This window comes from Myotis davidii, unplaced genomic scaffold, assembly GCF_000327345.1.
Source record: "Myotis davidii unplaced genomic scaffold, ASM32734v1 scaffold328, whole genome shotgun sequence".
Classification (NCBI taxonomy): Eukaryota; Metazoa; Chordata; class Mammalia; order Chiroptera; family Vespertilionidae; genus Myotis; species Myotis davidii.
In genome coordinates this window covers 2,076,582-2,093,772 of record NW_006300373.1, presented here as the reverse complement: position 1 = coordinate 2,093,772, position 17,191 = coordinate 2,076,582, and the positions used below count along the sequence as shown (strand labels likewise).

The 17,191-nt window shown below is 35.1% G+C and overlaps 1 protein-coding gene across 1 annotated transcript in view; it reads right to left on the bottom strand.

Annotated features, from left to right (window-relative positions):
• The window catches only part of CHD9 (chromodomain helicase DNA binding protein 9), a 108,068-nt gene that overhangs the window by 24,763 nt on the left and 66,114 nt on the right, over window positions 1-17,191 (bottom strand). The window contains 10 exon segments of the mRNA XM_015572653.1: window positions 3-46; window positions 545-648; window positions 819-908; window positions 1,317-1,476; window positions 6,236-6,435; window positions 6,896-7,092; window positions 8,207-8,317; window positions 11,670-11,849; window positions 12,500-12,667; window positions 14,929-15,124. Of these exon segments, the coding sequence (XP_015428139.1) occupies window positions 3-46; window positions 545-648; window positions 819-908; window positions 1,317-1,476; window positions 6,236-6,435; window positions 6,896-7,092; window positions 8,207-8,317; window positions 11,670-11,849; window positions 12,500-12,667; window positions 14,929-15,124 (1,450 nt within the window).

Below are 17,191 nucleotides of genomic sequence, written 5' to 3'. Positions count from 1 at the left end.
AAGCATAATGCCGGGTCTGCTCGGATAGTGTTATATTTCTCATAGCCTGGAGAGGTCACCAATGGTCAAAGTCAACAAGATGAAAGAAAGATGTCTGCATAGAAGCACCCCTCACATGTATGGGGGATGACATTCCTGGACTAAAGGGACTGGATATTAAAATGATACATACATGTTTTCTGGAAATTACCACAAATAGTACATGACCTGGTATTATGTATATTTGAAAGTTTAGATTAAATTTATCTGTTAAAATGAAAAAGAGGAAAAACTGATCACACATACACAGCACGCTTCCCGTAAGAAGTCTTCCTGAGAGGTGGAGCTGTGTGAGGCTACGTCCAGGGGCACAGTGGACATAAGCCCCTGATTCTTCATGAGGAAAGGCAGTGATGAGACACAGTTTGGAAGTGAATGCTTTATATGACAGATGCAGAAACATGAATGTGACTGGAATAAAGCTGCCAGTGGAAAACAATGAACAGAACTAGCCGAGTAGCACTATACATAGAAAAAGAGTCCACCAACCTTACTTTCCACTTACCATGTTTAAAAACTCCAATGAGGAGTGACTTATCGGCATCAAAATCCCACCATTCAGCAGCAACTTCTGAGTGGTCTGGTTCTGGGACCCAAACATCAATGTCACTTAAAAATAATAAATAAATAGAAGGTAACAAATTAGCAAGGGTTAATTCTCTAAGTTTGGTGAATTTTTCTTCTTGTGAATTTCATTGACAAATGAGCCACTTCTACAGATAGTTAGTTTTTTTGCCTAATCATGTTACTGAAAAATATGAACAAGTTATTTCATTTACCTTGCATCAACTCCATCAAATACTTTCTGGCACTCATTTCCAATGACTTCTTGCTTTAGATAATAAAGCATTCTTACGCGAAGCAAAACCCTAATGATGAGAAAAAAGTCAAAAGATACAAAAATATAATCACTAAAGAAAAGCCATCATGGGGTTTAAATTAGAAAAGAATTTGTATGTGGAATTTTTATAATGAAATAATAATTAGTTTTAATTAAATCTCATTACTACCATATCTAGATAATAGATTTCTCCAAAATCTTCACAATCAACATTAGTTAATATCCAAGAAAGATACAATGGCCAGTTTTATTTCTCTGCTGATGGAAAGTGACACAAGAGGGACCATGATTTGCGGATGTATACTCTGAAAGATTAAGATTAGGACTAGTCCTAGGCCACACCGTCTCTGCACTCAAAATCAGCATGCTTTAAGGTTGTTAAAAAATTCAGAAAAATAAACTTATAATGAGCTGTGTTTAAAACCCCACGACATACTTATTACAGTGGTGCTTTATATGCTTTTTGTAGCCTTCATCTTGAAGCAGCTGCTCAGGGTTATATTTGCGAAGCCATTCTGCCTTCTGTATATCAAATGAGCTTGTCTGGGTCTTGACTTTCTTCCCTTTTCGGCCCCTGGGTACGGGGGCGGATAGGCCTGTTGAAATGAGGACACGGGAATTCAGGGATAATCTGCATACAAATCTGCAATTTGAAAGATTTTTTTCAACGTAATGAACTTCTGGAGACTTTTAGAGGTCTGTACAGGCTATACCAAGATCTTTAAAATATCAATGGTAACAATACTGATTCAATCACAAGATGATGGGACAACATTACACACATTAAGACAACTTCCCCCAATAATTCTTCGATCTCAAATCAATGAGTCTCATTTCCTTTTTGTTCCAAGACACATTGTTTTTCAAATGTAAAAACTGTAAGATCAAACCTTCCCCTTTGCTTTACTTTTGCTCCTCTAGTTATAAAACAGTAAGTTTTGGCCTGGATTTTCAAAACTGATTTTACTAATAACATGGATTAGGCATAGCCATGCTGGCTTCCTGTTCAAGAGAGGTAAATTCATTTTATTTCTTTGTCATTTTTGTTGTGAAATATTTCAAAAATACAATAAAAGATTCCCACTCTTAATGTCAAAATATCTGCTCTTTGGTCGTTTTTATTGGAGGAAATAATACATGGCTAAAGTCCACTTCACTCCTTCCTCTCCAGAGAGAATCACTACCCTGAATTTGCTTTTGCATTACATGCATATTTATATTCATATGTTGAAGAAATATTTAGTATGTAAGTATTCAGACATTATATTATACATGTAATTTGGCAACATATTGACTACTCTTGATATTTTTTTGAGATTTATACTTGGTGATTCATGAGACTCTAATTCATCCACTTTAATTGCTGTGTAAATATCTATTGTAAGATTATACACCTCGTATTAATCTTCAATGATGCTTGAGTTGTTTCACTTATAATTTTTCAAAATTACTACTAGAGCAGCTTGGATTCCTCCTTTCAACTCTTTTTAAATTTTTTTTTATGTCTTTATTGTTTAAAGTATTACATATGTCCCCTGTCCCCTCTCCTTTCAATTCTTACCTCAGTAATCTTTTCCTTGCTGTATTCTACCAGCTAGAAGTTCCATCACAATTGTGAATACAAGCACTATGTAGATTTGTCCATTTCTCCTTAAAATTTTGGCGGGTGTTGTCTTTATATTTTGAGACTATTTTGTTCGGTGCATACAAGTTCATACTTCTTTTATGGATTGGTCTTTTCTATTATGTAGTGTCCTTTCTTAAATACCAATCAATGCTTTCCACCTCAAATTGTATTTTGCTCTATGTTAACATTGCTTTGCATTCCAGTCCTCTTCACTTTGTTGGTTTGGAAACTAAACAGTGCATATTTAAAGACACATACTTAAATTTTCCTAATAAAACCAGATGTTCTATATTTTTGAATTTTTCCCTAACAAAATTATCTCACATTCATCATTTAACCCTATTTACTGTTTCATTTTTGATGTTTATAACGTAACTTATAATTTAAAAGAGGTCTGCTTGTGCTTTCAATGTTTCTATAACACCTTACTCATCTTTCAAAATCAAAATCTATTTGAAATATCTTTGAAGATATTAATGATGGATTTTTATAAGTTCTGTTCTCCTTTTATAGTCTTTGACTTCAAGTTCAATTTATGAGTTTCTTTTTACACTCTTGTCTCTCATATTGGAGACTTTCCTAATCCTAGTTGTTTGCCCATATTTAAGAACGACAGACCAAAAGTTTACAGGTAACCTGAATGGGCGGAGCTTACTGCTTTGGATTCACTGAGGGGTAATCTTGCTGGTTTTATCCTGTCATTATCTTTAGGTTTTGGCCTGGTCAGATTCATATTAAAAAAAATTTTTTTTTAAATCCGTAGTTTTCTTCCTTGAGTATGGTATTGTCCAATACACAGAGATTTTCATTTAATTCCCACTTAGTATTTCCATACCTCAACTATCAATGCAACCCAGACATACTCTATTTTATTCTTCCCAGAAAATAAACTTTCAATCTGTCTTCATCCTGGCTACCTGAACTTGAAGAGGGCATTTAGGGATCTGAACCTCTCTTAAACAACTGTAACCAAAGTCCTTGTCTTTAACACCCACTTTCAGAGGTTCCTGATGTCACAAACTCCTGAACCTTTTGGATTATCTGTGCAACACATACTGCTGACCTAAGATTCAGTCTCTCTGGTTGATTAAGTTAGTTACCACTAATCTATTTGCTTCTTGGTTCCAAAATTTTGTTGCTATTTCTGCTCCCATTCTCTCCACTTTTAAGTGTTTATGACTATTTACTTTTAATTATGGAATTAAATATATACACAAATAGTTGAAATAATATGATGGATCATATGTCCCATCATCCAACTTCAAAAATTATCAGCTCATGGCTTACACTGTTTCAACCACACCCTGTTCACTCCCTAAATTCCTAAATTATTTTAAAGTAAATCTAAGGCATTTTATTAATAAAATAACTGTTTCTTTTAGTCATATATATGAGAAGGCTTTCTCTAGAAAAAACAACTACAACCACTATCAGCCTTAAGAAATGCAATACTATTTCCTTAACGTTTAGTATTCAAATTTAGAATTATCTGACAAAAATAATTTAAAAATTTCTGCTGGGGTATTTGTTTTAATCAGGATCCAAATATGAACCACACAGTACAACTGGCTGAGGACTCTTAAATTTCTTCTTCTTTTTTTTAATCTTTAATTTCTTTATTGGTTAAGGTATTACAAATGTGTGTGTCCTCATCCCCTTAAATTTCTTTTAGGTCACAGCTGGGCTTTTCTATCTCAGTACTGCATATGCTCCTGAACTTACTATGGGGTTATGTCTTTCATCCTTTTTAAGTTGAAAATGTCAAGTAAAAAATGCATGTAATAGCCCAGCTGGTGTGGTTCAGTGGTTAAGCATCGACCTATGAAGCTGGAGGTCAAGGTTCGATTCTTGATCAGGGCCCGGGTTGTGGGCTCGATCCCCAGTGTGGGGCATGAAGGAGGCAGCCGATAGATGATTCTCTCATCACTGAAGTTTCTATCTGTCTCTCCCTCTTCCTTCCTCTCTGCAATCAATAAAAATATATTTCAAAACAAAACAAAAATGCATGTAATACACCTAACCCACTGAACATCATAGCTCAGCCTGGCCTACCTTACATTAGCTCAGAACACTTACATTAGCTTCCATTTGGGCAAAATCATCTTAACGTAATGAATACACTATAGAGTACTGGTTAATCCTCGTGATCATGTAGCTGACTGAGAGCTGTGGGTCCTGCCACTGTCCAGCATTATGAAACAGTATTGACGCATATCGCTGGCCTGGAAAAAGATCTACATTCAAAATTCCAAGTATGGTTGCTACTGAATGCATATCATTTTTGCACCATCGTAAAGTCTTGCTTAATGCCTTAAATTTTTTCTTTTTATTGACATATAAGTAGGGTTTCAAAGTAGAGTAAAATTATATTTGTGAGACTCTTGTCATTACTGGAAGTTAGATCTTCACATTAATAATTTCATTGACTCTTATTAAGACAGGCCTCCAAAGACCAGCCTCTTCTAAAATAGTTGCTTTCCATTGTTCTCCAACTTGGCACTTAGTTTATTTACTTCACAATACTTGTCACAATCTGTAATTATTTAGTTACTTGACCTACTTTCTTATTCTATCTATCTGGCCATTATGAGCTCAGGGATCTTGTCTATCTTGTTTCTTATCTTTCCAGTATAGAGGACAAGAACCAAGTACCGGACTTTTTAACAGGTATTTGTTGATTAAGTAAAACACAATTTAACTCAAACTTAAGGGCACAGTAATCTTGATAGAAAATTCAATTACTTTATAAAGTAATTATTTTATACATAAATAAATGTTCTGTTAGCAATGCTCTGGAGAAAAAGATACTTGTGTGTACCTCAGATTGGACTGCAAATTGGAAAAGCTGCATTTGACAGCAAATGAAAGTATGAAAATTTAAAATGTGTATCTATGTCTCCCAAACGTTAATTACATATAAACTGCTGAGGAACTTGTTAAAATGCAGATTACGATTCAATAAGACGAAGGCCTGAGATTCTGCATTTCTAAGCAGCTCACAGGAGATTTTAGGTACTAAAGCTATTTATATATACTTGAACAATTCTATTTCTCAACATTTACTTTAGTGAAAGATTCATTCATGTGCAAAAGGTGGAATGTCCAAAAGGAGAAATGTACAAGGACCTACACTAAAACTTGTTTTGCAATTGTCTAAAATTGAAAATGTTATAAATGTTCAACATTAAAGGGGATGCAAAATAAATTATGGAATCCCCACACTTTAAACTACTAAGGAGGAGGTTTAAAAATAAGATAGTTCTGCCCAGGTCAGTGTTCTTAGTGTTTAAAGCATTGTCCCAAGCACTGAAGGGTCTCGGGTTTGGTTCCCAGCCCCAATCAGGACCTGTGCAGGAGGCAACCAACTGACGTCTCTCTCTCTCCCACGCTCCCCTCCACTCTCTCTAAAAATCAATGGAAAAATATCTTCAGGTGAGATTAACAACAACAAAAAAAATTGTTCTACATGAATACAAATGGGGAAGACTCATAGACATACTAAGGGGTCAACAGTTTGCAAACCTATATACAGGTTTGACAACAATATGTAAAACCCAAAAAAAAACGTATAACATTGATATTTTTCTAAGTTGAAATTTGAATTGAGGGTGAAAGTTAGAGGTTCTTTAACATTGTAATGCTATAATATTTTAGAGGGACTATGTTAAGTAATTACTAATTACATAAGTAAAAATAAATTTAAAAAGAAAATGAAAGAATGTTCTTGCCTAGATGATTCTGAAGCTCTCGAGTTTGTCCATCTTCGGTTGGAGTAATGAGGTCCCATATGAAGCCTTTTATTTTCTCATCTCCTCGGTAGTGAACGAGGCAATATGCTAAGAGGGCTCGGCAAATTATTTCTACATCATGCTCATTTAGCTGTCTTTTAAAACGACCATGAGATAGAATCTCTCTCCATCGGCCCCATCTGGTAAAAAAATACATATTTACATTATTCCTCAGTCAAATTTTAAAGAAAAACCATAGCTCATGGATAAATGGCATGAAAACTGCAAAAAACACATTTTGTCATGAATAGAATTTACCTAATAAAGTGTTTCCCCCATGAGTAAAAGGCAGAGCCATGGTATAGTAATTTCTAGTATATTTTATTCCTTAATCAATGGATAACATTATTCATTTTGTATTACTAAATACGTAAATCTGAGAACAAGGGGTTTGACTTTAGTGATACATTTAAAATTTCAAACGTAAAAAGGTCCCATCATTCTGTTGTTAAATGTATGTTAAACATATAAATTCAGGGTACTTTTAAAATATATTCTATTGATTTTAACAAGGTAAAAAAATATACTAGAATATAGTGTTGGTTTTCTGTAACTTTACAGAGCAGGCTACTAACAGTAAATGTTAAAAACAATATTTACCCATAAACCAGCAGATTTTTCTCTACTCTAAAGCATTCAGTTCTTCCATATCCATTAGAACGGTCACAGGGCCTCCGGAGTTTGGGCTTTTCTTCGCCTTCACTTTCGGCTTCAGATAATTCAGCCAATTCATCTTTTGTGGCACTAAAGGGTCTTGTTTGCTTCCTAATTCTTGGAGTGTCAATAACCAAGCTGTTCTGTAAGATTTAACAGCCATTACTTATAGGTCCTTTTTCTATTTGGCTTATAACACTGTCTTACATGATCACCTTTCAAATTGTATAAAAAATAATTACAGAAAGCGAGAAAAAAAAATTACTAACAATTTCACCAACATACCAAAAACTTTTATACTCCTTTAAAATCCTTATTAGCATACATTCATAATTTTATGATAGGATAGTAATAGAATTAAAAAGAATTCGGTATTTCACTTTGTAAATAATATGAAGGTTATTGTATTTTGCATCTGCAATAACCATAAAAAATAAATTTAAGCTAAATTTATGAATCCTGATTTTCTTCACCTAATTCACAATTTAATGTAGACTGTTTTAAAATTTTAACATAAATAATGCTAAAATAAGTTTTTGTGACCCAAGTTTATCCTAAAAATAAACTCAAAACAAGGGAAGTAACTAAGAATAGAAATATTGATCAAAGGATATAAATATTTATAGGCCTAGAAACAGGTTTCAGTGCTTTCCAAAATTTACTCTAACACAAAAAGCAAGGCAAGAAGTGTGTGAATTCACTATGTTCAGTTTGGTTTAATTAATTCAAAACAATCTTTTACATGCTTTTTACTTTTACTGAGAAATCTCTCTAAGTTAAGCACTGTGTTATGGACTATGGACATAGATATATTCCTATAATCTTTTGCTCATTAAAAGTCTGTAGTCTTGAGGGTCAGACTAATGTGGCAACAAGTGCTACTCAGCATGGGATATCTTATGACATAAGAAGGGTACAACTGAATGGATCATCATTATTGGCATCTGACACCAAGTCAACAAAGGTACATAAAAAGAACATATGATTTAAGACAAACAATTTTAAAAAACACATTATAATTTTAAAGGATATAAATAATACCCTAAATTAAACTTTCCTTGCTTTACAACCTATCATGAATAGCCAAAGTATGAAATTGAAGCCGTGTCTGACTCAAAATGTTATCCTTCTACTACCCTACATCAATTCATTGATGCAGATAAATTTATTTTGGTAAGCACATAGTTCAATACCTTAAAATATAACAATATTATCAAATCATCCCAAGAGACAGTATTTTTAAAAAGAAATACTTACTCTACCACTGATGGTATCTATATCTATTTCTGCCTTTTTAGCCCATTTTTGCCAGAAGTTGGGATCATCTAAGGAAATATCTGTCCGATTTCCAGATGCCACAAAACTCGCCTGAAATACAGAATGGCAGTTTTACAAAATGTTTTGAAGCTAGAGGAAAAATCTATCAAAACACATTTAAAACATTATCTCCTCACATTTACAATGTTTCAAATGCAATGGTCTGAAACATAGCACTTGCTAAGGCAACAAAGGTAATTTTCATGACTAATACATGTTGTTTAAATTAATCAGATTTCAAGCAATTTCCAGCACAAGGGGAAAATACCTGTACAGTGTTTTGGTTACTTGGATAGCGCCAAAGAATACAACGTAAACAAGATTTCTCACGGAAGAGGCTACAGACAGGGTATATCTACCCAATCATGACTAATTTTAGCTCTCAGCTATATACTTCGGCAGAAATTCTTTTGTTTCCCCAATACTTGACTCTTATTTATTCTCTGTTAACTTCCAAATCTACATCTTTATCCTAGGCAACTCTCCTGGACATCTCCACTTATAGGCCCTGAAAATGCTACAAATACCACAGCTCCAATTATTTTTTTTCTCCAAATGAATTTCCTTCTTTGGCATTCTCTACTTTACTACATGACACAAGGATTCTCCTAGCTAATTCAGCCAGAATTTAAGTAATTTTGTCTATTCCTTCCCTATGTTTTTTTTTTTTTTAATCTTCACCTAAGGATAATTTTTCCATTGATTTTTAGAGAGAGTGGAAGGGAGAGGGGAGACAGAAACTCCAATGTGAGAGAGACACATCGATTGGTTGCCTCCCGCATGCCTCTGACAAGGGCCGGGAGCCTGCAACTGAGGTACATACCTTTGACCGAATCGAACCCGGGACCCCTCAGTCCACAGGCTTATGCTGGATCCACTGAGTCATACTGGCTAGGGCTTCTTCCCTTTGTTTTTAACTGGTCATCAACTCTTGTTGATCCAGGTGGTTCTCCACTACCCTAACTCACCCATCATCATTTTCTACATAAGCCTCTTATCTGATCTCCCTGCCTGTAGTCTTTTTCTTTTCAAACTTGTTCACTACTCTGATATTAGGGTTAAACTGCTAAATTAGATTGCATTACGTCCACTTTCTGCTTGAAGGGATTTAAAAGCTTTTTTGTTATTGTTGTTAAACCCCACCAGAAGATAATTTTTCCATTTTAGAGAGAGTGGAAGGGAGGGGGAGAGACAGAAACTTCATCTGAGAGACACATTGATTGGCTGTCTCTGCACATGCCTCCGGGATTGAGCCTGCAACCAAGGTATGTGCCTTTGGCCGGAATTGAACCCAGAAACCTTCAGTCTGCAGGCTAATGCTCTAGCCACTGAGCCAAACCAGCCAGGTCTTAAAAGCTTTTTAACAGCCTCATGATCAAGTGCAAATTCCTCAAATGGAATTTTTGTGAATCCCTCACAAGTTGAGACCAACCTCTTTAACCCTCTCATTTGGACTTCTATTCAATTCATCCTGTGCATCCATGCATGCCTATATCATATTCCTTGAAGTCTTCCTTGTAGTTTTAGCAACATATGATTCATTTAGGTGACCTCCTCTCTTTTTGAAACAGAATGAAATCTAAATTTCTTTTAAGAATTAGCTCCAATTTTCTCTGCAAAGGCTTTCCTGATTCCCTGTTCTCCGTTTTCCCACAGAATTAATCATTTCCTCCTTTACTATTATTATTATTTTAGCAACCGGAATCCTTTCATTTTAGTATTTCTGGCAAATGAGTAAAGTCCCCGACACAAGATTTCATTAGTATGCTTAATGAATGCAAGAGAAAAAATTTCATTTAAAGAATAATATCATTACTTGGTGTAACACCTGAACTACCTGACAAAACCAGTGAGCCACAAAGATAAAGAAGATTTCATGGTTGAAAGCAGAGAGGGGGATTGAGAAGAAAGAAAATGTGGGTAGAAAGGAAGTGGAAAGGAAAAACCTGTACGAATCAGTGCAGGTGGGAGATAATACTGCAATAAAACCTCTTCAGATGAATACAAGATATAAATTTACCATGTTTTTGTTGACAGGGAAAAAAAAGAAATACAAAGGCAGTAAAGTTTTAAATTATTTTCTCAAAATAGAGTAGATTGATAGTTATTAGCAATTCCTGTCAAGACACAAATTTTATTTTACCCTCCCCAAATTGTACTTAAATATTTAAAAGAAAATTAGAAGTCCTTTCTCTCTTTAAAATATTTTAAATTATAGAAGCCCTGCCTTATCCACAGGAGATATGTTCTAAGACACCCAGTGGGTGCCTGAAACTGTGGATGCTATTAAAACCTACACATACTATATCTTCTTCTATACCAGTGGTTCTCAACCTTCCTAATGCCGCGACCCTTTAATACAGTTCCTCATGTTGTGGTGACCCCCCACCATAAAATTATTTTCGTTGCTACTTCATAACTGTAATTTTGCTAGTGTTATGAATTGTAATGTAAATATCTGATATGCAGGATGTATTTTCATTGTTACAAATTGAACATAATTAAAGCATAGTGATTCATCACAAAAACAATATGTAATTATAGATGTGTTTTCCAATGGTCTTAGGCGACCCCTGTGAAAGGCGGTTGAGAACCACTGTGCTATATGTACCCACGATAAAGTTTCACTTATAAGTTAGACACATTAAGAGATTAACAACAATAACTAATGATAACAATTATAACAATATACTGTTATAAAAATTATATGATTTGTATCTCTCAAAGTATGTTCTGAATTGTTTATTTCTGGACTTTAATATTTTTAGACAATAGTTGACTGATACTGGAGAGTGAAGGCATGGATAAGTGGGAACAACTGCATCATCAGTTAAAGTAAGATGACTTAACCTCCTATATACTATTATGTATATTTTCCTTTCACTTTGGCATATATCCTTTTACTTCTAAAATTTCAAATGTTCTACTCTGGTTAGTATTAAATATATTTTTAGTTATTCCATTTCACTAGGATCAAACAAGTACGTATGAAATGTGATATAAAAAAAAAATCAGAAAAAGCCCTAGCCGGTTTCGCTCAATGGATAGAGCGTTGGCTTATGGACTGAAGGGCCCCGGGTTCGATTCTGATCAAGGGCACATGCCCAGGTTGTGGGCTCGATCCCCAATAGGGGGCATGCAAGAGGAGACAATGAATGATTCCCTCTCATCATAGATGTTTCTCTCTCTCTCTCCCTCTCCCTTCCTCTCTGAAATTAATAAAAAATATATTTTTTAAAAAACCAGAAAAAGAAAAACGTGTATTTCCTACTTCTTTTGAGCTAATTCAGTTTACTTAAACATTAGGTAGATGCTCTGCAAATAATCAGCAGAGTAAGAGAGACTTAAATTTTTTTAGTAGTGAATGTTACTGGCATATATATAAAACAGCACTCCCTGTTACCTTAGCAAATGTTGACCCACGTCCTTCTGACTCAATTGTAATAGTTTTTGTACGCCGTAGTAAAATCTGATCAATGTCCTCTTCACAGAACTTAGAACCTTCATCTTCTTCTTCCATAATGGCACCATAAGCTCCTCTTCGAAGCAGATCTTCTATTTCCTTTTTGGAAAGCTGTTGAATCTAAAGAGAAAATAACTTCGGTAACAAAATTTTTTTAGGTTCCTAAAGTGAGAAAGTACCCCTAAAGAATGCCAAACACAGAGGGCATATTTAAATATGTACATAAAAGATGATTCTCTGAAAGAATACATTAAACTTGTTGACTCTTCTTTACTATCTTTAAAATGTGACTTGCCATTTGCCTAAAATATCTGAAGTTAAAACAAAGCATGTGGGGGCAGGTGAGCTATCAAGGTATATTTTAGTTCCAGGATTCTATAGTTGTTACAAGCACAATATATAAGAAAAGAATCTCGGTGGAGGTAATGACAAAAAAAAATTATGTACTACAAGACTAAGTCAATGCCAGTAGTTTAACACTAAAAACAATTCTGAAAAACTATGCAGAGAAAACTGCAGAAAAACTCACAAATTCTATTTTTCTATGCCATGATACAATCGTTCTAAAGGCAGAACAAAACATTTCTACCTTGAATACAAATTCTTAGAATTCACAAGCTCTGGAGCTATACAAAGAGAACAAGATAAAAAGTATTAACTAAATGTTACACCCCCTTCTGAAGTGCCTCCATACATAAAATCAGCTATTTAGTGCTCAGTATGGATCAAAATTAAATAATACCCTACTTGAGGTTAGAAAATATACATACCCCACCAACATTACTTTCTCTTCCACTCATGCTCTGTAACACAGCCTTGTCTAGACCCAGTTTCAGACTGGCTCGGTCAAACATCTCCCTCTCGTATGAGTTACGAGTTACTAATCGGTAGACTTTAACGGCTTTATTCTGACCAATTCTGTGACAACGAGCTTGGGCCTATAAAAAATGAAAAGTGGGGGGCGGAGGAAGGGGGAGGAGATATATGTAATACTCTTTGTAATACTTTAAGCAATAAAACAAAATTTTAAAAAAATGAAAAGTCATAGATTCAATTTATTTTACAAAATAGCACAAAAGACAGCACATAAAAGGCATTTAAGAGTAAAATATCTTGATGGAATATAAAAGTATGTAAGAATTTTTAGACACTTTTGCTACTGAATTAGTTATAAGCATTTTCTAATAATGAAGGTAGAGCTTACTAAAATACGAAATCAGCGACAAGATAAATTTAATCTTATATTTCAGAGAATATAAATCATTGAAGAATTATTGTTTTTAAAAGAGGGTGTCATCAATATCATTTTAGACAGTAACGTCAACTCTATGAATTTTTTTTTGGCTGTGGCAACTCAACCTTTAAATCGATCAACAATCTTTTCAGCATATTTTAGTTAAACTGGATAACTGAGGGGGTACAAGAAACTAAGGTGAGTAACTATGGAAAACTAAATCTTATTGAAACAAAGAGAACTAATTATCTCATGTGTAGAAATATTGAAAGTTTTACCTTTAGTTCTTGCTATACTTAAAATTTACTGATAAATTTTGACTCTAAAGTTTCTATAGTACCAATGGTCTTTCTCCCAAATTATTATTCAGAAAATTAAAATATAAATTGTGGCTTTACAATTTTTTAAAATATATTTTATTGATTTTTTATAGAGAGGGATAGAGAGTTAGAAACATCGATGAGAGAGAAACATTGATCAGCTGCTTCCTGCACACTCCCTACTGGGGATGTGCCCGCAACCAAGGTACATGCCCTTGACCGGAATCGAACCTGGGACCCCTGGGTCTGCAGGCTGACACTCTATCCACTGAGCCAAACCGGTTAGGGCGTGGCTTTACAATTTTTAGGTGGCACTGATGCTATACCCTTTGTAAACATCTTTTGTTTAGTCTATCCATATATACTTTGTGCCCACAGCAAGTCAAAACTGCGAATGAACAAGTTTGCTCCAGGTCTAGTGAAAAGTATAAAAGGTCAATTTTTTTATAAGTTTTAATAGATGCACATTAGAAGTAAGTAAGTAGGAAAAACCAAGTGAGAGGGAGAACTTGGGAATTGGAAAGTTTTACTGGTTCTCAAATACAATTTGATTATTTTATTTTAGATTAACTTGGAGAACATCACATGAACTGTGGTCAGTTTTAAGTATAAATAAGCATTCCAAAGGCAAATTATTATGATATGGGTTTAACCTAGGGACTGGAAAACTATAGGTTGTTACACATATCTGGCCTGCTTCTAAGAATAAGTTTTACATTTTTAAAGTGATGTTAAAAAGAAATAAACACAAAATGTGGGACATAGACTTACTTTATGTGGCCCTCAATACCTAAAATACCTACTAATTGACTTTCTATAATTTATCCCTGATTTAATCTATTAATTTTGGATAAACCTTCGATATTTGGAATTAGATTACATAAAGTCACACAAATGAGAGGTTCAAACCATACTTTTTATTGATCCAGGTATAACTTTTTGTAACCATTTACTTTTATTTGATGTTTATATTTAAAGTAATAATATTAATTACAACACAATTGACTATCAAGGACAATAAAAGATTAATTTTTCTTATAGTTTATCTTGCCATCTTTCCTAGATAGGTTATCACTGCAACCTTTGACCCTTTCATCACTCTGAAATTCCTGTTTCTACAAAATCCAAGCAGTCTTAAACTTATATGAATACTTTAATTTTCTATAATATTTCATAAAACATACTTTATTACATAATGAGTGAGAAGTTGAAATTAGGATAAGCAAGTATTTATTTTTAAGAAAATAAAATTGTGAACGTTTTGTTATAAATAAGTTATTGTAAAATCTTAGGTATCTTTCAATTTACATATTTCAAACAATTAAATACTCTATTCAAGTAGGAAAAGCTTTTAAGAAGTAAGATATGTAGTATATTTTATTGTCATTTAATTTAAATTAAATAATCATGCACTGGGCCCTTAGTGGTAATGATATCAGATGAAGAAACAGACAAATAATAATGACTTGGGGCTAAAGAAGCAAATATATTTAAAAAAAAAATAAATAAATAAATTAAATAATCTTTTTAATTTAGCATCAATATTACTTAGGGAAACATATATGTTAGCTTGTCTAGATAAAAGCATAATAGCTAGAAAACATTTTAAATGAATTTAATCCTCTTAGGAGAAGAATTTATTTACCTGAAGGTCATTTTGAGGATTCCAATCAGAGTCAAAAATTATACATGTATCAGCAGCAGTTAAGTTGATGCCCAGCCCACCAGCTCGGGTACACAGCAGGAAAACAAATCGATCTGAGTCAGGCTTACTAAATCGATCTATAGCAGCTTGTCGAAGATTTCCTCTGACTCTGCCATCAATTCGCTCATATAAATATCTATCAAATGGAAGGCAATAAATTTAAATAGAGGGATATAATGAAAATGAAGTCACATGTCAGGTCTGTTTTCCTTCAACTTAACAAGCAATTATTACCCTAGTTGGAATTTTACATTCTCTGTATTGAAACTAAGAATGAAATACAAAGTAATATAAAGATAGAAAAATATCTGCTTTCCTGATTTATAGGTAACATACTATTATAACGAATATCATTTTTAGAAGCTGGAATGGAAAAATAGTCCATGAGGCCTACTTTGCTGATCTCATTATAATAAATGACTTTTCTGTATACGAAGCAAATACTTTCATATAACTTTATAGAAGAAGCCTACAGACATTTCTCTGTGTCAATCATGTTAGTCTCTAAACTATACATCTAGCAAGCACAACCTAGAATGCTGTTTTCTCATAGGCAGTATTTACAAGCTATTGACTTTTAACTTCCTTTATCCTTCATCTATAATAATAAAAGCATAATTTGCTAATTAGACCAGACGTCCTTCCAGATGACTTTCCAGGCAAAGCTGGGGCTGCAAGGGAAGCCCAGGTCCCAGGTGCCAGAGGGAAGCCGGTGCAGGCAGCCTGGGGAAGGAAGGCCTACTTTTGCACAAATTTCGTGCAAGATTGGAGTGGGTAGAGGAGCGATCAGGGGCAGGGCTGGTAGGGGGGAGGGGCCAAGGGCGGTTGGTCAGCTGGGTAGAGGGGCCACGAGAGGTTGGCCAGCCGGCCCCAATTGGGGCGGCTGGTGGGAGGTTCAGATCAGGGCCATCAGGGCCAGCCGGCTGGGGAGAGTGGCCTCAGGACGTTCGGCTGGCCGGGGGGTAGGGACCGCGGGAGGCTGGCTGTGGGAGCGCACTGACCACTGGTGGGCAGCTCCTGTGTTGAGCGTCTGCCCGCTAGTGGTCAGTGTGTGTCATAGCAACTGGTCAACCAGTCGTTCGGTCACTTAGGCTTTTACATATATAGATGTTGATATCTGATTAGACCACCAATGCACTGATATTCTATATAATAAAAGGCCAAAAAGCAAATTGACCGAACTGCAGAACACCAGTTGCTATGATGTGCACTGACAAACAGGAGGTAGACCAGCCGTGGGCAAACTACGGCCCACAGGCTGGATCTGGCTTGTTTGAAATGAATAAAACTAAAAAAAAAAAAAAAAAGAAGACCGTACCCTTTTATGTAATGATGTTTACTTTGAATTTATATTAGTTCACACAAACACTCCATCCATGCTTTTGTTCCGGCCCTCCGGTCCAGTTTAAGAACCCACTGTGGCCCTCGAGTCAAAAAGTTTGCCCACCCCTGAGGTAGACGCTCAATTTAGGAGCTGCCCCCTGGAGGTCACTGCACTCCCACAGTGGGAGCACCACTCAGACAGAAACTGGGCTCATGGCTGGTGAGTGCAACGGTGGTGGCGGGAGTCTCTCCCACCTCCACTGCAGTGCTAAGGATGTTCAACTGACAGCTTAGGTGGGGAGGGGGCCTAAGCCATCAGTCAGACATCCCCTGAGGGCTCCCGGACTGCGAGAGGGTACAAGCTGGGCTGAGCAGATCCCCCCCCCCGGCCCCTTGAGTGAATGAATTTCATGCACTGGGCCTCTAGTCCTATAGAATTAGGTAGTGCCTAGTCAATATTTAAGACTAACTGTCAGACACCAAAAACAAACAAACAGAACACAAAACAAAACCCCACATTAAACAAATCAGAAAAGATTAAAGCATCAACAAAGTTTAGACTTGTATGATAGAAGTCAAAGTGCAGCAAGTTCAGGCTCTAATTCTAACAATTAAAGAGTTTGGAAAAGGAGCTTGAATTATTTTTTCCTCCATTCTGAAGAGAGTTATAAGTCTGTTTGAAATGTCATTACTGCAAATTTTACACATTAAATAAAATGTATACTAGTAAACCCATTCCTAGGTTGACAAATACCTGTCAGTTTGCAAAGTTTTCTTAGTCTCCTTAGCTCCGCCTACTATTACAAATAAGTAGGTTAGGAAAACACCTGATACATAACCCTAAGCAACCTGTACTCATAAGAATAGATATATTATCTAG